The following is a 17,532-nucleotide window of genomic DNA, read 5'->3' on the forward strand; positions in this document are numbered from 1 at the left end:
CGGACTTCACCAGAAGCGGGATCATAACAACGCTCCCCAAAGAGGGAATGCAGTGAAAACACAGTGTTAATAGTTAGGAGCTGTACAAGCGTTATTCTTGCCCCTATGGCGAGGGGAGCATGGAGACGGCAGGCCCAGCTCCACCCCTCCCCCACTCCACAAAAATGGGCAGAATGCTGAAGGCTGGATGTGTGGAAGGGAGAAGAAAGTGTGTGTCTCCCTCCCGATGCCGAGACTGAAAGCAGAACCTCCCCCGGACTGGGCTGGAGTTTTTCTTCCGTCCTCCCCTTCTCCCCCTCTACCCTCGGTCCCTCCGCGCCTCTCACACGCCGCACGAATCCATTCACCCCCGGCCCCGACACTGATCCACCGCCCCTCCACCCGCCGTTACCTCGGCGGCAGCAGCGAACTCGGGACTCGCCGCCATCGGCTCCTCTCCGCCGCCACCAGCAGGACCGACAACGCAGAGGCCGCCGCCATGTCCGGGCAGCCCCGTCACGCTCCGACGCTTAGACACAGCAGCTGTGTCCCACTCACTGCAAAACCTTGCCTCCGCTCTGCTAGCCTGTTGTCCTCCGCCGGCCACCGTCCAGGTCAGAGCCAAGCAATAGGCGAACCGAAGGGCGGTGGGGGCGTCTCCACCAAAACAATCAAAGAACAGAGCAGGGCTTGGGTGGCGGCGATTGGCCAGTCGGTACGCGTGCCGCGGGGGTGCGGTCGCAGCTCCCTCCGCCCCTTGCGCCAACCGGAGGAAGGGTCGGCTATGTCCTCAGCCTTCCTTGGACTCGGATCGCTGTTTCTTCCCTTGGCCCTCGGCGTTCCTTCGTTCTGGAACACTGCTCCTGACCATTATTATTAAAGCCGCAAGGAAGTGGGCGAGGCAGAGTCATGGGGAAAAAGTCAAATGGGGTGGAGAGCAAGATAAAATTCTCTAGTGATCTCAAGAATGGATAAAATAAAATAAATAACTAAAATTAAACTTAAAATTTAAAACCACCCTGAGCTTTTAAAAAAGTGTTTTAACGGACTGTTGAGGAAAAGAGGAAGTCAAAACCGAATTGCAGAATATCTAGAAAACAAAAGTACTGAAAACACTACATATATATGCTTATTTGATTTAACTAAAGCCGGGCTTATAGGAAAATTATAGTGAACGTAAATTAATCATCCAATTTAAAGGTTAGAAAAAAATACATAAATAAAGCATAATAAAGAAAGCAGTAAAGATTTTAAAAAAATGAATTAAGAAAACTAATATCGAAGCACTAAGTCCAGAAGTTCAGAAAATAAGTCAATAAAAAAAAAAGTTAACTAATCTAATCAGAAGTAAAGGGGAGAAATGCACACTTGCTATGATTAAAAAGAAAAAAAAAAGGTAAGTGGGGAAAAGGTGCAGGTATAGAAAAAACTTATAAATTTGTAAGAGACTATTTTGCTCAACTTTAAGCAAATAAACTTTGAAAACCTGGATGAAATGGATGCTGTTCAAGATAAGAAAATACAGTTTACCCAAATAGACCCTGAGATAGAAAATCTAATTAAACCATTACCACAGAAGAACAAGAGAATATTATCAAAGACCTATCGTTCCTACTGCCTTCATTTCCACCTTCACCTCCATCCCCAAAGCATGTGACTCACCTTGTTTCACAAGGAAACTCCACCAAAATGGTAAATAGTAGTTGACCCCAATGCTAGTAATTCTGACCCAGAGCACAGAAAAAATTGGAAGTCCTCCAAAATCTTATGAGGTGAGCATAACATTGGCACCAAAATCTAACAAAGATAGCACACACACACACACACAAAACTATAGTCCAATTTCTTCACTTATGAATATTAATGGAAAAATCCCAAGTATATTACTAACTAAACTATCTGGTAGCATATGGAAAGAGTAATACACCATGATTAAGGTTTATTACAGAAATGTAAGAAGATTCAATATTAATATAACTAATTAATTTTATTAATAGTTAAAAAGAGAAAAAATTGTATCATGTTAATAGATGCTTAATAGGTCTGATAAAATTCAACATTCATTCTAGATTTTAAGACTCAATAATTTAAGAGTGGTATTGGGACAAGTGGCAAGCCCTATGGGGGGAAAAAAAGTTGAATCCCTACTCACTCCTCATACCTAACACCAAAATAAGTTCCAAATGGATAAAAGATTAAATATAAAAGATGAAATCATAAGAGTGCTAGAATATATCATAGGATATCTTAAAGAAGGAAAGGTTTTTCTAAGTGTAACACAATACTCAGAAACTATAACAGAAGAAGAATTGATAAATTCAACTACATAATTTTTTTGAAAATCTGCACAACTAAACATATATATAGAAAAAAAGTAAACTAGGAATAATTTTATAACTCTTATCACAGATGAAGGTCTACTTTCCTTGATATATAAATAACTCCTACAAATCAATAAGAAAAAAGATCTATAATGCAAGAGAAAAGCTTCAAAGAATATGAAGAGACCAAGGGAACAGAATAGAGAGCCCAGAAGTAAACCCACGCATATATGATCAACTAAGCTTTGACAAGGGTGCCAAGTGCACCCAATGGGGAAAGAATAGTCCCTTCAATAAGTACTGTTGGGAAAACTGGACATCCACATACGAAAGAATGAAACTGGACCCTGCCTTACACCACTAGAAAACATAGGGAAAATGCTTCTTGACATTGGCTTTTTATTTTTTAGATATGACACCAAAAGCAAAGGCAAAAAAAGCAAAAATAAAGTTGGGACAACATCAAGCTAAAAAGCTTCATCAGCAAAGGAAACAATTAACAAATGAAAAGGGAATCTGCTGAATAGGAGAAAATATTTACAAACCATATGTCTGACAAGGGGTTAATATCTAAAATGTAGAGAGACTTTATACAACTCAATAGCAAAAAACAAATAATCCAATTAAAAATGGGCAAAGGACCCAAATAGACATTTTCCCAAAGAAGACATACAAACAGCCAACACCTACATGAAAAGGTGCTCAACACCACCAGTCATCAGGGAAATGCAAACCAAAACCACGATGAGATATCACCTGTTAGGATGGCTATTATCAAAAAGACAAAAGATAACAAGTGTTGATGAGGATGTAGAGAAAAGGGAACCCTTGTACACTGTTGGTGGGAATGTAAATTGGACAGTCATTATAGAAAGCATCATTATTCAGAGTCCTCAGAAAATTAAAAATAGAACTACCATATGATTCAGCAATCCCACTTCTGGACATATATCTGAAGGAAACAAAATCAGTATCTTGAAGAGATATATGCATTACCACCTTTATTGCAGCATTATTCACAGAAGCCAAGATATGGAAACAACATAAGTATCTGTTGACTGAATGAATGAATGAAGACTATACACACACAAACACACCACAGTGGAATATAATTCAACCATGAGAAAGAAATCCTGCCATTTGCAACAACGTGGATGAACCTGGAGGACATTATGCTAAGTGAAATGAGCCAGATAAAGATAAATACTGTATGATCTCACTTATATTTGGAATTTAAAAAAAAAAGTCAAACATATAGAAACAGAGAGTAAAATGGTGGTTACCAGGAGCTGAGGGGTGGGGGAAAAAGGGGACATGCTGGTCAAAGGGAACAAAGTTTCAGTTATAAGATGAATAAGTTCTGGGGATCTAATGTATAGCATGGTGACTCTAATTATGATACTGCATTGTATATTTGACATTTGTTAAGAGAGTAGATCTTAAGTATTCTCATCACCTGACTGTGGTAATAATTTCACAATGTATAGATATATCAACTCATCACATTGTACATGTTAAATATATACAATTTTGTTTGTCAGTTATACCTCAATAAAGCTAAGGGGGAAACTAACAGGTATAAAGAAAAAAAAAAGAATATGAGGAGTTCACAGAATAGGAAATGTAAATAAATGTAAAAGGCACTTGACCTTATTACAAATCAAAGAAATACAAATTAAAACTATAGGGCTTCCCTGGTGGCGCAGTGGTTAAGAATCCACCTGCCAATGCAGGGGACACGGGTTCGAGCCCTGGTCCGGGAAGATCCCACATGCCGCGGAGCAACTAAGCCCGTGCGCCACAACTACTGAGCCTGCACTCTAGAGCCCGTGAGCCACAACTGCTGAGCCCTCACGCCACAACTACTGAAGCCCACATGCCGAGAGCCCGTGCTCCGCAACAAGAGAAGCCACCGCAATGAGAAGCCCGCACACCACAACAAAGAGTAGCCCCCGCTCGCCGCAACTAGAGAAAGCCCGCGTGCAGCAATGAAGACCCAATGCAGCTAAAAATAAATAAATAAATAAAATAAATTTATTTTAAAAATTAAAAATAAAACTATAATGATATACCATGTTTCACCTGTCACATTAGCATATATCAAACGTTTAATAACACTGTAATTAGGGGCATGAGAGTGTTATCGTTATTGAGTGAAAATTGGTACAGCCATTATGCAGAGTACTTTGGTAACAGTTATCAAAATTGCAAATTCACAAACTTTTGAAACTAGCAAAGCTATTTCTTAGAAATCACCCAAGATATACTCACAGATATTTGAAATGATGTCTATTAAGGAAACATTGTTTCATTGTTGGAAATAACAAACTAATTAAAAGAGACTGGTTAAATAAATGTACGGGTATACATTTAATGGATTACTATGCAGCCACTAAAAAAAGAATGAGACAGCACTATATGTACTCATATATTAAGATTCATTGATGAGTGACAAAAGCAATGTGCAGAACTGTGGTTATTATTCTATCATTTGTGTAAGAATAGGAGAAAGAAAAAACATACATGCTTATGTATGTAGCAATAGCCTCTGGGAAAGAAAAGTTGTTGGCTCCAAGACAGGGACAGGATAGCAGGATAGTGACAGCTTTTTATTATACAACCTTTTACATACTTTGAATTTGTTTTGACATAACTTCAGACTTACAGAAAAGCTACAAGAATAGTACCCTTCACCTATAAATCCCAAATGTTTATATTTTACCACATTTGCTTTATCTTTTGTTCTCCATGTACCTACACACACACACACACACACACACTCATATACTCATACTTTTTTTTCTGAACCATTTGCAAGTAAGTTGCAGACATGATGCCCTTTTTTTACTCCTAACTACTTTAATGTGTATTTCCTAAAACAAAGAGATTCTCTTACCTATACATGCTCTCTGAACCTGCTTGGGCTTGATCCTGGATGTACCATTTCCATCTTGCAATTGATTACTGTTAGACCCATCCAGCTTTATTACTTAGTGGATTTAACAGAATCCAGCTCAAAAATGGTCAATTCTGGATATATGGTCACTTAGTGTCCCAAGGTCAAGTGTTCCAGGGCCCAGTAACATGCCAAGAGCTGTTTCTCAAAGGGTATATATTTCTCTGATGCAAATGGCATGGCCGTGGCCTTGCTCCCGAATGTCCAGGGCCTGTTATGATTCTCCCACTAGAGTTTGCCAAAAATTTCATGCTGTACCTTTGCTCACTGCTGAAACCTCCAACACCGTAAGGTCTGTCTGAGTGTCTGGCTCAAGCAGCAGGGCTGATTGCATCGTGGCCTGGAGTTGCTGTACTGCCCTTTCCTGATCTGGCCCCACTCAAAACTTATTGCTTTCTATGTCACCTGGTAAATGGACCAGAGGAATTTTCCTAGCTGTAGAATGTTGTCACCAGAACCCAAAGAGGCCCAACTGGCTCTGTGTTTCCTTCTTTGTGGAAAGGATGCAAGATGAAAAACATCTGTATTTTATTTTGGAGGGGATAGTCTGGCATGTCCTTGATCCTCTGTGTCCTTAAATACTTCAATGAAGTAGTCAGTCCCTGAATCTTCATACCTCCTGGAACACATGTGTTTAACCAAGGCGTCCAGCATAATAATTGCTCCATGCTTGTCCTGTATAATTAGCATGATGTCATCAATGTAGTGGTTCAATGATATTCCATGGGATGTCTGTGCGGTCCAGATCACTTTGGATTACATTATGACAGAGGACAGGAGAGTTGACAAATTCCTGGGGCAAAGCTATAAATGAATATTACAGAGCATGGGCCAACAACTAGCCTTCGTAGAAAGGCAAGTCAGCCTGAGCAGTGGCTGGTCCATAGACTGTCAGTGCCAGGGCTTGAGAGGCTGTTCTCCTGGGGGTGTGCTACATCTGGGGCAGAGTTGGAAGCAGGCTGGAATCAGCCATGCTGCCATTACCTTTTGTATAGGTTCCTATTAAACCACTTTTCTTTGTGTATGCACTGGAATTTCTATACCCGAGTTTCCCCCCAGAAGTAAACCAGTAATTCTACCTTGACAGTGGACGTGGGGTAGACAGCATCCAAGACAGCCCCCCTTGATTTCTACCTCTCCTGGTCTTCACTCCTACATTGTACCAGGCATGGTCAATGTGACCAACAGGATACAGCAGAAGTGATGGCATGTCACTTCTGTGATTAGGTGGTCGTCTCTCTCTCTTGGGTCACTTGCTCTGGGGAAAGCCAGTTGCCATGTCGTGAGCATCCCTTTGGATATGCCACATGGTGTGAACTTGGAAGTAGAATCTTCAGCCCCATTTGAACTTTCAGATGACTGCAGCTCTGGCTAACAGCCGAACTGCCACCTGGTGAGAGACCCTGAGCCAGAGCCACCCAGCTAAGCTGCTCCCAGATTTCTGACCCTCAGAGACTGTGTGAGATAATAAATGTTGTTTTAAGCTGCTAGGTTTCAGGGCAATTTGTTACACAGCTATAGATAGCTAACACAGGACCTCTTCTGATTTATCTCAGCCCCTACCAGACTGTCTGGCGTTTAGGAAGTCCTTAATCGATGTTGGTTGGATGAATGAATGAATGGGTAATTGTGGCAGCACTTAAATAAACCAGTAATCCAGTCAGGTAGTCTGGGCTGAGAGTTGAGAAATTTAATTTATAACTTTAATATGGTTTATCTTCTCAGAATTTCAGTTTCTCTCAAATAGGTCTTCCTACCTAATAATAATGTGGCAGTGGAGAATAGAACAAAATAAATTATTTCTAGGAAGACGATTTAACTTACTGATTCAAGCAACAACCTCCACTAAGGTTGTAAACAAAATTTTTAATAGCACAAGAACCGAATTATAAGGAACGAATGACATAAATCTCCAAAGTAAGTTTTTATTACAAAAACTTTTAATACAATTCAGTATTCTATTAAGACTAAAGGCAGGTCCTTGCCAATCCTACTGAGTCATAAGAGAACAAGTCAGGAAAGTGAATATGTTCTCCAGGGTGACTTGAATTATTCCTTTACTAACGAATGCTAGGGGTGTGTGGTCTTTTCTGTTAACATTTCTTTGGTAGTAAAAACAAGGAGGAATAAAATTCTTGGCTGCTCTACAGAAAAACGTGAACTAGAGTGAAAACGTGGCCATAAAACTGCAGAAGAAGCAAGTTACCACAAGAGGGGGATCTACATTCAAGAAAGAAAAGTAGGTTAGCGGTTCAATTTCTCTTTCAAAGAAATAAAAAATGCCTTGAGAAATTTACTCCATTCCTTTATCCTTAGACTCACAGCTTAACAATCCCATAAAAATGAGAAACGAATGTTTTACAGAGCCTCTCAGTTTTCTTCGAGGGAGTAGCGAACTTCATTAAAGATAGGCTATTTTATTTCCCATCAAACCCTCCTTTCATGTACCATAATCTCTCGTGATTCTGGACAAAATAATTTCCTCTGTAAAAGGGAGCATATGCCAGTATGAGGCTTCAGGCAGCACTTATTGTCATTGTTCTTGTAGGCAATTTGGTGTAGTGAAAAGACCAGAGACCTTGGTACCAGACCAACAGGAAGTCAAATTCAGGCTCTGCCACTTGTTAGCTGGGTGACATTTAAGTGATTAATTTCTTTAAGTCTGAGTTTACTCACATGTAAGTTGTGAAAATTAAATGAGACGTATATAAACTGCTTAGCCTAGTGTCTGACACATATGTGTTCAATAGTGAAAGGCCATTATTATTGTTTCTTGCTTATTATTTAATTCTGTTGTCTGTAGCCATCTAATTCTTAGTTTTAGTGATTCTGGAGGAGTCATCAAGATAAAAATATAAGCTGATCTATTCCTCTTGGTGTCACATCAAATATCTAGACAACCTATGATATGTTGTTCTTTTTGACGATTTTTAGAAAACATTTAAAGTGGAAAAGGAGGTAGGTCAATTGACAGACACATACATCTTACAAAACATGGATAGTAAAAGCACTAAAAATACATTTTACTGGCAAAGCAGAAGCATTTTTAAAAGTGGAAAAGATCAAGGATAAAATAAAATCCCCGATGTGAACACAGGTAACATTAATTACAATTGATGCTTTGGTTTATAATATGGAGCATATACCACTTTACATACATTATGTTAATTTAATGTATCTCAAATGTTGACTTTGGTTAAAATATTTTCAAGGAAACTAGAAAATATTCTTAAACAGCTTACTAGATCTTTCATAAAATGAACAAAAAATATTTTGAAATTGATGTACTGCTTGAACTTACGTCAGAAATTTGGTTTTTGTGAAAGATAGTGGTTTACATGGTTGGAAGGACCCACACTCCAAGGGAAGTCTTCAACATCCTGGAAACAATGAAAGAATTCTCTAAACTCCACCTTTTTCTTTTCCCTCGGGGCACCAGTTAGATTCTCTGGTATCCAGAAGATTCACGCCTTAAGCGGATTCCATAGACAATCAAACCCACGGCGAAGAGACCAAGCACGATGGCCCCAATCACGGGAAGCACAATTGTGTAGTCAGATGAACATTCGTCCACTAAGAGAAAAAACAAATACAGCCACTAAGGTTTAGTGAGGACAGACCAGAAAGCAGGCTAGAGTGGGGAGAATATGAGCTTTGGAGTCAGACCTGTGCTTGACTTTTGCTTCCACCACTAACTGTGTGAACCTGGGAGGGTTATTTAACCCTGCAATTTACTCATTTATAAAGGAAGCAAATAATATATAAAATTGTTGGAGGATGAAATAAGATAACTTTCTCTTCTCAGAAATTAATAAATATTTAATAATTGTTAGTCCTGTTTTCTTCCAGGTGTTGCTCTCTGCAAAGTGGGATGTGCTTACGTAAAACAGACTGTGTCACCGTAAACCTTATCTCTTGAAAACATGTGATGTTTCTCCACTTTTTAAAACATTCATTTTTGTCACACTTAGAGTTCTCTTTTATTGCTTTTAGTTAGCCAAAAATATTAGAAAATAGACCTAATTATTTATGAGAGCTTAAAAGTGAAAGTTTGCAAATTTGTCAAAATTCTTTTTTCTTTATTCTGTTAGAGACTATTTATTCAGTTCATTTAAAATGTAATCAGTCTCGACTGGAGAAAGATGGAAGGCCCTGGGAATAAAAGGGAACTTAATTGAATACAAATAAATGGAGAACTATATCTATATCTTATTCAAGAATAGATGAGAGGATATGCCCTTGAGGTCTTCCATGAACCCATATTGAAATTATGCCCTGAACCAAGAATCACCATTAACCCAATTCTCACCTGAGGTCCAAGTAAAAAGAATCAGGAGGGGCCAGAGAAGAGGGAATGGTAATTAGAGACTCCTGGGGAAAAAAACTAAATCTATACAAGACAGGAACTGTGCCGGTAGTACACTATTTGATTTGGCAGTGGACAATATTTACATTATAATGATGCATACCTTATTGGTTTAACAAAAAAACAGCGATATAACCATAAAAAGGATGGTGTAAGAAGTATTAAATCCTTATCTTCCATAGCAAGAGGTTTAAAGCTGATAAATTAAGAAATAGTAGGATAAGCTTTTTATTATTTTTTAGAGAATTATGGAGATAGTTACCATAAGAAACTGTTAAAACTAGTTAAGGTGCTTTGTCTCTTAGAGGAGGGACAGGGAAATGTTGCTTTTCATGAATCCTTTTAGAGTATATGATAATTTTGTTATTTACATATTTGTTAAAATTATATATAATTTTGTTATATTAAATATAACATTGTACATGTAAATATTTATATATATTTCTTAGATAGGAAAGAACATAATCTAAGAAGTTAAAATAATTTGGAAAAAAATACAGAATTGTCAAAACAAAATGTAAAGCACAAACCTATCGATCCAGCAATTCCACTACTAGGAATTTATACTGAAGATATATTCATAAAGTACACAAAAATATGTAATAATAATCTCCTTTTATGAGAGGAAAATTGACAATCTAAATATCCATCAAAAATTTACAATTGTATATTCATACAATAGACTATGTTGTAGCCATCAGAAGGAATGTGGTAGATTTCCATGTGCTGACAGGGAAGTTACCTAAGATCTGTGAAGCACTGCATGGGTGCCTAGAGCAAAAAAATACACAAGAAGCTGGGGGCAGACTGGGATGGGAATAGAGGCAACTTTTACTTTCTATGTAGTTTTACACTATTTAATATGACATTGTTTAAACATCTTCAAAATGCAGAAAAGTAAACAAAGAAAATAGTTATCCAATCACCATGTTTCTTCCACTTGAATTAATCACCATAAATCTTTGAGGCATTTGTTTCCTCTGTACATATATGTGTGTATGCATGTGTGTGTGCTCATGTGTATGCTTAAAGAAAAATCATTGTATTTTTTAAAATGATATATGCTCATTATAAATCTCCTTAAAACCACCTACCCAGAAATTATCATTGGTAAAACATGGACAAACATTATTTCAGGCGCCTTCCTTTACAACTGTAAGAATAGATGGGTAGAAAAATAAATAGAAGTGGTTTTATCAAAATGGGATTATACAAATGCTATTTTAACCAAAATTGTTCATTTTAATGTTACTTGAATTTCACAGAAGAAAAAAACTAAAACAAAACTAGAGGAATTACTGCACTTCAAATAAACGTGTCTTTGCCATGGGAAATATTGTTGCATAAAAGATCTCTTTAAGGTTCAAAGAAGAGACAAAAATACACAAGTAGAAAATAAATAAATGATTATGAAATGCATTAAGAGGTTATAAAATAAATTAGAGACATGTTTTGTAAACTCTGTGTTTCCAGTTAGACATTATCTATTGATTCTGTTTTGAAAGATTAACACTAACAGATTCCCTTCTATTTCTGGTCTTCCCAACTCAAATTCTGAATAGCTATACATATTTTTAGAAACATTGTTCAGGTTTACAATATTTCAATTCTATTTGATAAGTATAATTCCTATAATTTCTAAAAATTCTTTTCAAATTTAGAACACATTTACTATTTAAAGTCAAAATAATACAAAATGCTGTACATTGAGAAGTTTCACTTCTACCCTTGTGCCACCTTCTTAGTTCCCCCTGCCAATATTAGACAACTACTTAGTTTCTTATATATTTCCAATGTTTCAGATATAAGCAAAAGTGAAAATATACTTTTTTCCCCATTTTTCTCACTATTATGCATTATACATTTTTTAACAATATATTTTGGATAACTTTCCTTATACATACACAAGCATGTATGTTCTCATTCTTTTCTTATAACTGTATAGTATTCTGTTGTGGAATGTATCTGTCCCAGATTGATGGACCCTTGGTTTGTTTTTAACCTTTTGATATTACAAATAATTCTGTGATGAATAAGCATGCACATATATCATTTTATATATGAGAAGGAACGATAAAATCTCAAATCCATAATTGTTTAATGCTTTTTATATTTAACTCTTCAAATAGATAAAATGCCTTAAAAAACAAAACAAAACTGTGCTTTCTCTATTCCTGAAAGATGTTTGCTGATATCCTTGCTTGTAATGTGGCTTCTCTCTGATCAAATTTCATTGTCAAGCTGTATCTTTAAGAAGAGCTCATTTGTGTTGTATCCCTCGAATTATTTCATGTTTGAGGATATTGGTCTATTACCTTTTCACTCAGATTATATTTTGGGGCCACACTTTCCCTTAGGATTTTGTAGACATTGGTCTATTGCTTTCTGGCTTTAAATGTTATTGTAAAGAAATCTGAGGCCAATTTTAACCTTCCCCCTTTATAGGTGATTTGCTTTTTTTAGGGGAAGGGGGAGTTTGTATGTCTAAAGAATTCTTTAGCTTTTAAGTTCTATGGCTTACTTTGGATATATCTTAATGTTAAGCTTTCTGTGTCAGGTTTTTCTTTTCCTCCCACCCTGGGATAGATACACCGTGCACTTTCAATCTGCAACTTCAATTATTTATTTTAAGGAAAACCTCTTAAATCATCAAATATATCTTCTTTTTATTTTTTTATTCTGTACTTCAGAGGCACCAGTTATTCTTATTTTAGATGATCTGAATAGCTTTCATACCTAGCAGCTTCCCTATAATGTTATAATCTTAATTTTTATTAACTGGTTAACTCAGTCTTTTTCTCTATGAAGATAATTCAGTTTTCAGCTCTATCTGTTCTGCCTTTTACTATTTCCATTTATTATGGAAGCGTGTTGCTTTGATGCTGAATTTGTTTTCTTAGGAATGAAATGTCCTATTTACCTCACTCTTTCATTATAACTTCTCCTCTATGAGCTCTGGTTATATGGAATTCACATTCTTATTAATTGTCAAAAAACCAATTGACAGGTATTTCTCTCTGTTCCTTGAGTTAGGTTTTCTTTGTATTTTATCAACTATATTCCTTTCTAACCCTCCCTCCTTTAATTTTGAAAAATTGTGGTGAAATATACACAACATAAAATTTACCATTTTAATTGTTTTAAAGTGTACACTTCAGTGACATTAAGTACATTCACATTTTTGTGCAACCATCACCACTATCCATCTCCAGAACTTTTTTCATCTTGCAAAATGAAAACTCTGAATCTATAATTTAGTTTAATCTTATATTACTTTTTCCTGCAGTAATTTTGCATTGTAGTCTTGTAGTTTGTTTTCATCTTACTCGTTTCCCGTTGAGCTAACTAATTGGATTCTATTTTCTTTTCTATACCTTGGGAACTAGCTACAGACTGGGGTGTCCTCTGGTTTGGGGCTGGCTCCCCAGTTCATTTCCAGCAGTCTGTGTTTATTCTGCCTTGTCTCCGCAGTAGCCATTTTCACTACTCCTACCTAGCTTGAAGAGATGCGGGATCCTAGTTCCCCAACCAGGGATCGAACCTGGGCCCCCTGCATTGGGAGAGTGGAGTTTTAATCATGGACCGCCAGGGAAGTCCCAAGTGGCTGCTCTATTTCTCTCCACTTTTAGGAATAGTAGTCAGCATTCACAGGATGCTTTTCTTTCACAGTATGGCTCCTTGGGGTAGGTGTACCGGGGAGGGTTAGAAGCCCACTCAGCTGCCCCCTCTCCACTCTTCCTCTCAGTCTTGTATCTTTGTTGTTCATCAGTTTAAAATGTTTATTGCATTAGGTTATGTCTTTTTGACTGCTACTGGTGATTTTAAAAAAAAATTTTCCCCCCCTCAATCTATTAGACAATGAGGGAGAAAAATTCTGTGAGGAAAATTCTAGTCACTATTTTAACTCCAATTTTTCATTTCATATATTTCTGTAGTGCTTAAAATTTTTTTTCACAACCTACGTGTTTTTGCTCCCATTTGTTTCTTAAAAATTAAGAATTAGTAGTGAAGTATAAATTATAACCATTTTAAACAGTTTATGAAGCAAACCCAAAATTCAGGCACACATTGATACACATTTGTTAATCAATGTCTGTTTTGTATGTAATTCATACGTAATTCTTTATTCATGTTATCGTTGTGAAAACCTAGAAACAATAAAAATTCCCAATAATAACAGAATAGTTAAGTAAATTATTGTGTAATGTTGATAGCATATTCAGGATAGCAGCCATAGTAATGACACTTTGTACCTCTAGCAGCATGGAGAAATGCTTATGGAACAAGGATACCAAACTGTGTCCTCTGTGTGCTTTCAGTTTGTAAAACAATATTCTTGAGAAGGAAATACAGTTGACCCTTGAAGGACACCAGTTTGAACTGCAGGGGTGTATTTATAGGCAGATCTTTTTCAACATTAAATACTACAGTACTACTTTATCCGCAGGTGGTTGAGGAACGCAGGTACAGAGGGAACCACCTAAACGGAGGGCCAACTCTGTTATACACACAGATTTTCAAGCGTGGGAGGGTGGGTGCCCTGACCCCCAGCATCATTCAAGGGTCAACTGTACACAATGAACAATGGATAGGTTATCTCCATGTGGGCATTAGTGAAGGTTTCTACTGTCTCTAGGTAGGTTGCAGAGAGAGGGGTAAATTCAGGTGTTCTACCATCAGCAGAAGGGAGAAACTGAGTTGAAACCAGCTGGAAGGGCAAGCAGCAGGAGAGCCAAAGTCCAGGGGCCAGTGCCGCCAGAGAGGATCAGAGGCCCCTTGTGAGGCTTCCTGGAGTCCTACACAACAGCCTCCTGCCCCGACCTCAGAAAGGGACAAGCAGCGCTCTGCAGTAAGCCTTGCAGCCCTAAGAGACGACTTGGAGGCAGCACGGGGTGGGGCTGGCGGGGGGCGGGGGGGGGGAACCCCAGGACACGGAGGAGGCCACTTCCAGATGCCCAGTCTACCACAATCCCAATCCCAGCACTTTCCCCTCTAGGACCCTCCTGGAACGTCACTGTAACAGTGGGCAGAACTGTGAGGCAATAACGCATCCAGGCATTTATTTACTAATCATTCCAAGGAAACCTGTGTTCTTTTCGGTTACTAGGATGTTAATTCAAAGCAATTTTAAAGATAATTGGTGTGTGTGGGGAGGGGTAGATCACAGGAGTCTAAGCAGCAGCCGTCACTCCAAAGAACTCATTGAAGATGTTAGAAAGGAAAGTTAAACTCAAGCCAACTGCCTTATCCCTCTCTTCTTGATTTTAATTCGACTTCGTTTTCCTCTGCTGTGGGAGAAATTTCTATACTAGAACCTCCTTTTAGTCATTCTACAGGGTGGTTAGTGGCACGGTGAATAAACAACCCATGCTCTGCGGTCTAGAACCTAACAAGCACACTTGAGGTTGAACTGGAAATGGGAGTCTAGTGCGGGTACTGGCTGACACCCACTGGAGGAAGGAGATGGAGACAGACGGCATCTCTCCGAGGCCACACCCTTGCTGCTCAACCCGAGTCACTTTGGGGAACACTGGGTCCTCACATCCCAGATTTGCATCAACACCTCCTGGTGTGAGGAGGAAACAGGAATGTCCTCACCCTCCTGCCATCATCAAGGGCTCTTGAAGCTCTCTTGAAGCTGCTGTGTGCCCTCCCCACCCCCTCACTTCTGAGAAAGTGGAGAGAGCTAAAATACCTCAAAGGAAAGCAGTACACGTCCTAGATAAGCAGTGGGTATAGAGTGGTTGCCAACTTTCATAAAATTCCTGTTAAAAATAATGAATAACACCTCTGGAAAATACAGAAACACAAGAACAGTTTCTGTTAGTAAAAACAGTTAAAAACATCCAGAAGTCCACGACTCTCCCCTTTCTCTGAAAGACCAACCCCAGTTCTGCTATTTAAACAGTCAATGTAGTAGAAAAACATGAATAACATTCTAAGCCATATTTTAATAGAACTTTTCCTCCAGACACCAATCACTCTCAATCAGGAATTTTCTGGTTTATGTTTTTCTTGTTTTTTGTTTTGTTTTGTTTTGTTTTGGTAAATGTTTGCTAAAAAAGGAAAGTGGATAATAATCTGGGTAGATCTACCTCTTCTCTTTGCCATTTCTGACTGTTTAGATGCTTTGCCTACCTCCGCCCCCCACGATGGCCCAAGTTAACAAATCTACAGGGATACACTAAAATCAAAGAAAAATAGAGACAGAGCAGAAAAAAGGTATTAAGAAGGCAGACAACAAATTAAGGTGAAGGACTGGAGAACTAACATTTATGAAGCCTCTTTTGTTTGCCAAGATCTTTGGTATATCCTTTACATTAAAAAACGGAATGTTGGGAAGTTTTCTAGTTTTTTTTTTTTTTTTACTAATAATACATTACAACAGTGTAGAATATGTCCTTTTAAAAATGATAGTCTAAAAAGACCTCCAGGGCCTCCATGGTGGTGCAGTAGTTGAGAGCCCCCCCTGCCATTGCAGGGGACGTGGGTTTGAGCCCTGGTCCGGGAAGATCCCACATGCTGCGGAACAGCTGGGCCTGTGCGCCACAACTACTGAGCCTGTGCTCTAGAGCCCGCCAGCCACAACTACTGAGCCCATGCACCTAGAGCCCGTGCTCCACAACAAGAGAAGCCACCGCAATGAGAAGCCTGTGCACCGCAAGGAAGAGTAGAGCCCCCGCTCGCCGCAACTAGAGAAAGCCCACATGAAGCAACAGACCCAATGCAGCCAAAAATAAATAAATAAAATAAATAAATTTATAAAACAAAATAAAAAGACCTTCAGTCAATCTAAAAAAAAAAAAAAAGAATAGTCTATCAAGACTATCATTTAAGTAAATCAGGAGTTGGGCAAAATCCAGGAGTTTAAAATCACTTTAGAATTTATTTTGAAATGGATAGGTTTTTTTAAAGTAAAAAAGTTTTAAAGAAAAACTAGATATTGAGACTCAAAAATGTATACGAAAAAGCAGTGCAGTCTGAAAATGTCTTTCACACAATCTTCCCTTTGGGTGTTTGTTTTCTCCTTCTCACAGGACCCTGCTCACATCCCTGCCTCTTGTCCCTAATTCTCACAGCCAGGCCTGTATTCTCAGGTGTGGATGGTGGAACTCAAGCCCATATGACCCAGGAAGAAGTGGGGTGGGAGCTGTCTTGTTGCTAGCCTGATGGCCTCTGGTGGAATGCTAATTTCCTAATTGGATTTGGAGGGTGGGGTTGGCAACTAGAAAAGTTGATCCCTTCACTTCAGGCTAAATATGCAGCCAGCATTCCCAAGGCCTTAACCTTGCACATTTTGAGGAAGGTGGGGCTTTACATGCGTTCATATCCTCTCCTGGGCCTCTTTCTGGTCACCAGGCATGCTGTTAGCAAAACGCCAAGCAATCCTGCGATACTCAGGCCCACGGCCACAGGGATTTCTCTCCTGTTTCTGTCACTGAAGCATTCGTCCGCTGTAATTGAAGTCAGAGTAACAGGTGTTACAGGCTGGCCACAATGCCGGGAAGTGATACTGCCCCTGCCCGCCTCAGCTTCACAGAGAAGGAAACTGAGCGAGAGATGGAGCTGCGGGGCCTGTCCCTGCTGCCTCAGACATATGGACAGGTGAAGATGAGAAGGGAAGGGGTCACTGCAGTGGGCTGAAACTTGTAGCGCCTGTGATCACTTAAGGAGTGTCTTAAACTGCAGATCCCCGGGCCCTGCACCCAAGCAGTTTTGATTCAGAGGGTCGGAGGTGGGACCCAGGTGATTGTGATACGGCTGGGAGGCAGATCCAACTTTGAAGAACACTGGTTAGGTCCAGAGGGTCAGGATCAGAATTGTGTCTTGACTCTCAAGCCAGGGTAAGCACAGGAGCCTTGTTTCCCAACATTGGAAACACAGACCTGGACCATATCACCTGGCCAAAG

The 17,532-nt window shown here is 38.9% G+C and overlaps 2 protein-coding genes across 4 annotated transcripts in view; both read right to left on the bottom strand.

The window, feature by feature from the left end:
* MCCC1 (methylcrotonyl-CoA carboxylase subunit 1) overlaps positions 1–591 on the bottom strand; it is a 62,398-nt gene extending 61,807 nt beyond the window's left edge. Inside the window, exon 1 of one of the 2 annotated variants that reach the window (XM_007195357.2) lies at positions 392–591. In XM_007195357.2, coding sequence (XP_007195419.2) covers positions 392–480 — 89 coding nt within the window. In that variant the 5' untranslated portion in view covers positions 481–591. The remainder of the gene's footprint in view (positions 1–391) is intronic. The other variant, XM_007195358.2, reaches the window with a different exon arrangement.
* A 6,570-nt stretch (positions 592–7,161) lies between these two features.
* The window catches only part of LAMP3 (lysosomal associated membrane protein 3), a 34,492-nt gene continuing 24,121 nt past the window's right edge, over positions 7,162–17,532 (bottom strand). Inside the window, exons 7-8 of one of the 2 annotated variants that reach the window (XM_007195356.2) lie at positions 16,941–17,076; positions 8,717–8,829 (exon numbers count right to left, since the gene is read on the bottom strand). In XM_007195356.2, the coding sequence (XP_007195418.1) occupies positions 8,811–8,829; positions 16,941–17,076 (155 nt within the window). In that variant the 3' untranslated portion in view covers positions 8,717–8,810. Of the gene's footprint in view, positions 8,830–16,940; positions 17,077–17,532 lie in introns of both variants that reach the window. The other variant, XM_007195355.2, reaches the window with a different exon arrangement.

The sequence above is a fragment of the Balaenoptera acutorostrata genome, chromosome 4 (assembly GCF_949987535.1).
Source record: "Balaenoptera acutorostrata chromosome 4, mBalAcu1.1, whole genome shotgun sequence".
NCBI classification, from domain to species: Eukaryota; Metazoa; Chordata; class Mammalia; order Artiodactyla; family Balaenopteridae; genus Balaenoptera; species Balaenoptera acutorostrata.